This window comes from Silene latifolia, chromosome 1 (assembly GCF_048544455.1).
Source record: "Silene latifolia isolate original U9 population chromosome 1, ASM4854445v1, whole genome shotgun sequence".
Taxonomy (NCBI): Eukaryota; Viridiplantae; Streptophyta; class Magnoliopsida; order Caryophyllales; family Caryophyllaceae; genus Silene; species Silene latifolia.
The window spans coordinates 75,666,789-75,672,719 of NC_133526.1; the positions used below are offsets into that span (position 1 = coordinate 75,666,789).

Consider the following 5,931-nt stretch of genomic DNA (forward strand, 5'->3'; position numbering starts at 1 on the left):
TATGAAAGAGTTTGTCGCAAGCATTGTTTAGCCGCCCATAACAGAGATGACACAACATTAAGCTGTGACGCCCACAAATTGTCTTCTACTTTTTTTACGTGACGCCTTTTGCATGACACTTTAAAAATAAACATTATAATCTTTCACAAACTGCATGTATGTATGTATGCCTCTCTCTCTTTTCATTTCCTGAATTTAATATGATCAATCAATCAAAAGGGGTATTAATTAATTAATGAATAAAAGTTGGTTATAATTTGTATCAAGGAAGGAAGGGACATGGATGGTTCAATGGGCATGGGCTTCATGGCGGTTTTCGCCGTCTCCGGAAGCGTAGCACTTGTTGCCCTCCAACTTCACAAACGTCTCCTTTCTGATTTTATGAACAAGATTGAGTTTGAATTTGGTAATTCTTTCTTTCTGTCCTTGTATTATTTTTTTGTCCTAATTCAAGTTTTTTTTTTTGTCATTTCCCCACTTTTTTTATTCTTTTGTCAACATAAGAGCAAAGAAAAATGGGATACAAATCTTTTTATGCCTTGACGCCTTGTACGAAATGAAAGATATGAAAAAACGTTATCTAGGCCGATTTCCTCTCATAGTTCTTTTTTTTTTTTTTTTGAGGGTCAATTTGTCATAGTTTTTTGCGGTTGTCAAGTACTTGGAACAATCATCTTATTTCTTGTACAATTTTTGACAATTTTATCATGGATCATCTGAGAATAATTTTTTTGTTTTAACATGGGTAAGGCAGTTTACTTCCGTCCCCTTTTTCCTTACAATTTTGGGAAAACCATCAAACACATTGGGAAAACGTCATTATGGTGGTTGTTTTATCGATCAGATGTTGAATACCGTTTTGTTCTCCTGGATTACAGGATATGGGAAAGGTCCATACAAGAAAAAGGTGCAACTTACAGAGAAGGTGAAAGAGGGACCAAAAGCATGTTTGAAAACAAAGTGCATGGGATTGGAAGGTTCAATGCCTTTAAATAGGTTGGCGTTATACAGAGGAATCATACAAAACAAAATGCTTTATCCCAAGAAAGAGTATGGAGTCTCTAGGGGAAGAAATTTACCTCATTTCCATATCTAAATAAACAAACTGCTCACCAAGTATTTTCTACCACATTTGTTGTGGTCGACAATTTTGTAAATTCTCTTTTCTTTTCTTGTACAAAAAAGTCGGTACCATTTTTATAGTAGATGGGAACGTAAACCTGCGACATATTATCCACAGGCTCTCAATCTATTTTGTAAATCCTCTTTGGTAGTGTATACTCTATAATCTCGTTTTTCATACAACTCATGCTGCCATTTGTTCTTTTCTTTTCTCGTACAAAAAAGAATGTTGTTTTGTTGATCGATCAGACAAGCTTATAGTCGAGGCTTGTAAGATTTTACCGAAAGAGAGCTAGATTTTCAGATAATAATGTAAATTTTTAAACATCATTTTGGCTTGATGAACATATATGATCACAAGAGCAACGCTTTACAGCGACTGCAACGTAACTTAACTTGGGGATTCTGATGATGTGAACTTTGTAAGAGATATCAATCATTTCCAATAATGTATGGAATCAAGGTTTGGAAAATGTTCTTTAAAAGGTCTCAATTTCCAGATCTCTATCTCAACAATTCACAAGAAGGAAACCTTACAAAGGCCTAAGATTAATTCTATGTTGGATACTCGACAACGACAGCTTAAACATATCAGAGTTTCCAGGCTGCTCTAGCTTATCCCAGGAAATTCATAATTACCAAATGAAGTACTAGATTGCAAAGAACGAAGTCCGCAAAGGCCCGCTCTGGGGCTAAATCCTACATTCACAAGCAAAAATTATACATCAACAACTTATAACATGATTTCCAGGCTTCTTTTTAAATACCAAATTCCAGGGATAGTGTCAAAACATATTTATTGTGAGACCACATTATACATGGTTCTTTTTAGAGGGCTGATTTATATCGACGACGTTTTAGTAAATATCGACGACGTTTTTCATAAAAAAGACGATAACTACCCTTCCACTCATCCAACACTTTCTCTCTCTAAAAAATTTCCTCTCAACTTCAACTAAATTAAAAAAAAAAAAAAACAAGAACAATTAACAACACGACGGATCTCGAATCACCGGTACTTAAACAACTTAATCGCTTCATTATTTGGTTAATTTTTTTTTTTGCACACCGTTTAATCCATTCGATAATTGATTTACGTCACGTATTGACTTAGTAATAACAAACATTGTAATTTTTCTGCGTAAATCTGAAATTTGTACCCCCAAGGTTGAACCATGGACCAAACTTTGAGATCTAACGTTCAGCCATGGACCAAACGTTGGAAATCAACGTTTGTCGTGGTCCAAACGTGGGAAACCAACGTTGGCCGTGGTCCAAACGTTGGAACCCCACGTTTGGCCACGAAAAAAAAAAAAAAAAATCAAATCTGTGGCCAAACGTGGGATTCCAACGTTTGGACCACGGCCAACGTTAGTTTCCCACGTTTGGACCACGACCAACATTGGTTTCCCACGTTTGGACCACGGCAAACGTTGGTTTTCAACGTTTGGTCCATGGTCGATTTTTGAATCTCAACATTTAGTCCACGAGCTAGTTCATTTTAAAAAAAAAAAACCGTGTTTAATACGTTTATTTGCCGATTTTTAAAATTTATTTAAGTTTTCTAGTCGATGTGCGTCAATTTCTAACATCTTTTAATTGGTTTAATGCGATGAGAGATCGAAATGTAGTTGGTTTTTAAGTAGAATTTGAGAGAAAATTGTTTACAGAGAAAATAGTGTAATTATGCAAAGGGCATTATCGTCTTTTGGAATTCGACGATATTTACTAAAACGTCGACGATATTTACAAATCGGGCATAAGGATGAAAAAGCAGTTAGGGGTATAACTTCACAGTTTTCACAAAGTTAATTTAAGGAGCCTCCCTAAAGGTAGGATCAAGGCTGAGGATGATACGTCACCAGACAACCAGCCTAAAAACACAGCATATCAATTTCACTTAAGTACAGAACTTCAGGTTAGTGAACCATACCTTGAATTCCTTGTTCTCCTTGTTAACTTGAATGCGGAGACACACTGAGGCATGGTTTACAAAACAACGTTTCCAAACTGTTTAGAAATAGTCCGAAAAAACAACAATTAATAGTGAAAGGTTAGACTTATACCAGCAAGAACAGCTGTCCCAACACAAGAAAGCACGCCAGACAAGAAAGAATTGAATGGGAATGATCCAACTGTCGCCATATAAGCCACCTGTTTGAAACACATATGTTAGTGCACACGCACGGAAAACATATCAAGCGACATTTGGAGATAGCATAAAGTTGAACCAATAGTTTTAAGATAGAAAAATGTCTTAGATAGGATGAAAAGCAATTCATACTCATTGGTTTGTAAAATGCTAAAAACCAATAACTCCATTTGTTAATGTCAATAGAGTTTCTCATAAAAGAATTATACTAAAGCAGTTCTTGTATTAGATGCCAGCAAAAGAAAGAAAAGTGCAATCAAGAAAACAAGGAAACGGCACTTCAATTGCAACTAAAATTGTGAATAGCGGAACAGAATCAGCTGATATATAGCAGCAACAGTCTCACGAAGTAAAGCGAAATAAGTCATCCTCTCCCAAATAAATACTAATTTTTGCAAAGGCCTAAGGGCCTAACCATATCAATGATATGCAACCACCCCTCTTTTACCCTAAGCTTCATAATTTAACCTCTGCTCCTTCCTTTATTACAGTCTACATTTATTATTAAAAATAAATAAATAAATAACTATGATACACATGCAGATAGATTTCTCAAATCCCGGGAAAAGAGGATTTTCCAAACCAACTCAAAGTCATCAAAGAGAAACACATGCACATAGATTTCCCAAATCCACAAGCACATTGCTGATGCCTGATGGTACAAAGTTCATCTTATCCAAGGGAGCTGGTATTATTGAGTCCCACAGCACTAGTCTAAAACAGTCGCACTTACAGACTTTCAGGCTCTAGAGAAACAAGATTACTTAGTTTCAGACTTTCAGCACCTAATTGCAGATTAAGCACCCAAAAGACGTGCATGTATGTTTCACTAGCTGAAAGTGGAACACGGACTTTCCTTCTTACAAATGATTCGCAATCTCAACAATACCAAAATTGGTAAGATAAAAAAAAAAGCCGGGTGAAAAAGGCAAAAAAATGTTCGGTCAATTTGGGAGTTTATGAGGAGATGTAATGAATAAGTTAGGAGGAGGAAGAGAGAAAGTAAAGCTTCAAGGGTGTTTCAAAATTCAAATGCAAAAGTAAAGCTTTAAGGGTTTGAGATATCAAATGAAGGGTTTTTCACTAACATAATTAGCACTTAATGTCTTGTAAGGGACTGTGATTCACATCCTCAACAATCCAGTAAGGGACTGGGCGTACATCACATCCAATTACATCAAGACAAGGTTGAATCCAGATCACGTGAAACATAATAAGACATGACATAGTGTTTCCTTCCTGACTACCATTTCATGGCTCAGAAAATGTCATCCTGTCCATCTCCAGCTCTACATTAGTACAAACCTGATCAACTTGTCAAGATCTACCTGGACACGGCTATCCCACCCAAAAACTTCCACTTATGTTTTGTCCAAAATAAATCAAGTATGGTTAAATCAAGAATGTAAAGATTAGATCTGAATATAAATAAATAAATAAATAAATAAAAAGGAGCACCTGAATTAGAGCAGTGGAAACAGCGAAGATAATGTAGAGATCGATGATCTGGAAATCAACAATCAAAATATCAGAAGAAAAAAAAAAGGAAAAAAAGGAAAAAAGAGGTGAGAGGGAGAAAGAAGAGAAACCTTGAGATTGATAGGAGTGGCCGCGTAAGCGGAACGAAGAGAGTGGAACAGTGCTTGGGCGTCCTTGCTTGTTGATCTCGCCATTCTTGACTCGAGAGTTTTTTTTTTACTCACTTTTTATGGACAATCAATCAACTTTGGGTCTTCAATGTTGAGGGTTTTTCCTTTCAAACCTTCTCCATTTACTCCCTCGTAACCGATTAAACTACTATATATTGTGTGGGGTCGAAATATAAGTGTATGGAGTAGACTACAATATATTGTATTAGGTAAGCGCAGTCTATATTTTTATTATTACTAGTTGGTTGCACCGTGTGCGATGCGCACGGTACCCCAAGACAATTTCGTATTTATAATATATTTTACTTAAATAAATTGTTTAGGTAAGATATTCCGGTTGTATATTTACACGGACATTGTGGTATATTTGTTCCCTTTGCATGATTCCTACCGAATACCCCAAGATATTTTTAATGTTGACGTTAAATGCGTATCCTAGCGTATATCTTTTTCACATTGATTGTTGTTAAACTTAAACTATTGTTATGGTACTTTATTAATAGTTAAATCGTTTTTAAACCAAATTAGTGTGATATCTTGATTGTTGATGTTTCATCTGTGAACTAACATTGGATTTCTATGGCAAAGCCAGGTTTTTCTTTGGCAAACAGACTTAAAAAACTTGATAACAATAAGAGTAGGTCAAATGAACATTGACTAACGAAAACACAACACGCCTAGTAATGCGAAGTCTTACGCCAAGCTGGCACACCTCTGAAACAGTTTATGGATATTTTTTTTTCGAGATTGTTTGAGAAAAAAAATTTCATTATAATTACGCTTCCTCCTCCTCCCTTTCCTCATACTAATAGCTCTTCTCCTCATAAACCTTTTTACTCCTCCTTCTTTTTCTCCACCTTTCTTACCCTCTACCTCGTCCTCCTATTTCTCTCCTTATAATTTCTTTAAAGCCGCCGCATCCTAAACCACCTCTTTCTCTTCAAAACTCGTGGTTCTCCTTCTTCCTCCCCTATAACTTTTGTGTTCCCCTATTTTCTTCTTATATAT

The 5,931-nt window shown here is 35.9% G+C and overlaps 1 protein-coding gene across 1 annotated transcript; it reads right to left on the minus strand.

Annotated features, from left to right (window-relative positions):
- Positions 1 to 1,531: 1,531 nt before the first annotated feature.
- On the minus strand, positions 1,532 to 5,087 carry LOC141606558 (dolichyl-diphosphooligosaccharide--protein glycosyltransferase subunit DAD1). The gene is made up of 5 exons (XM_074425735.1): positions 4,864 to 5,087; positions 4,733 to 4,780; positions 3,189 to 3,276; positions 3,056 to 3,099; positions 1,532 to 1,821 (listed from the first exon to the last, which is right to left on the minus strand). The coding sequence occupies exons 1-5, from the start codon at positions 4,945 to 4,947 to the stop codon at positions 1,738 to 1,740; spliced, it is 348 nt and encodes a 115-aa protein (XP_074281836.1). The 5' UTR covers positions 4,948 to 5,087; the 3' UTR covers positions 1,532 to 1,737.
- Between the last annotated feature and the right edge of the window lie 844 nt (positions 5,088 to 5,931).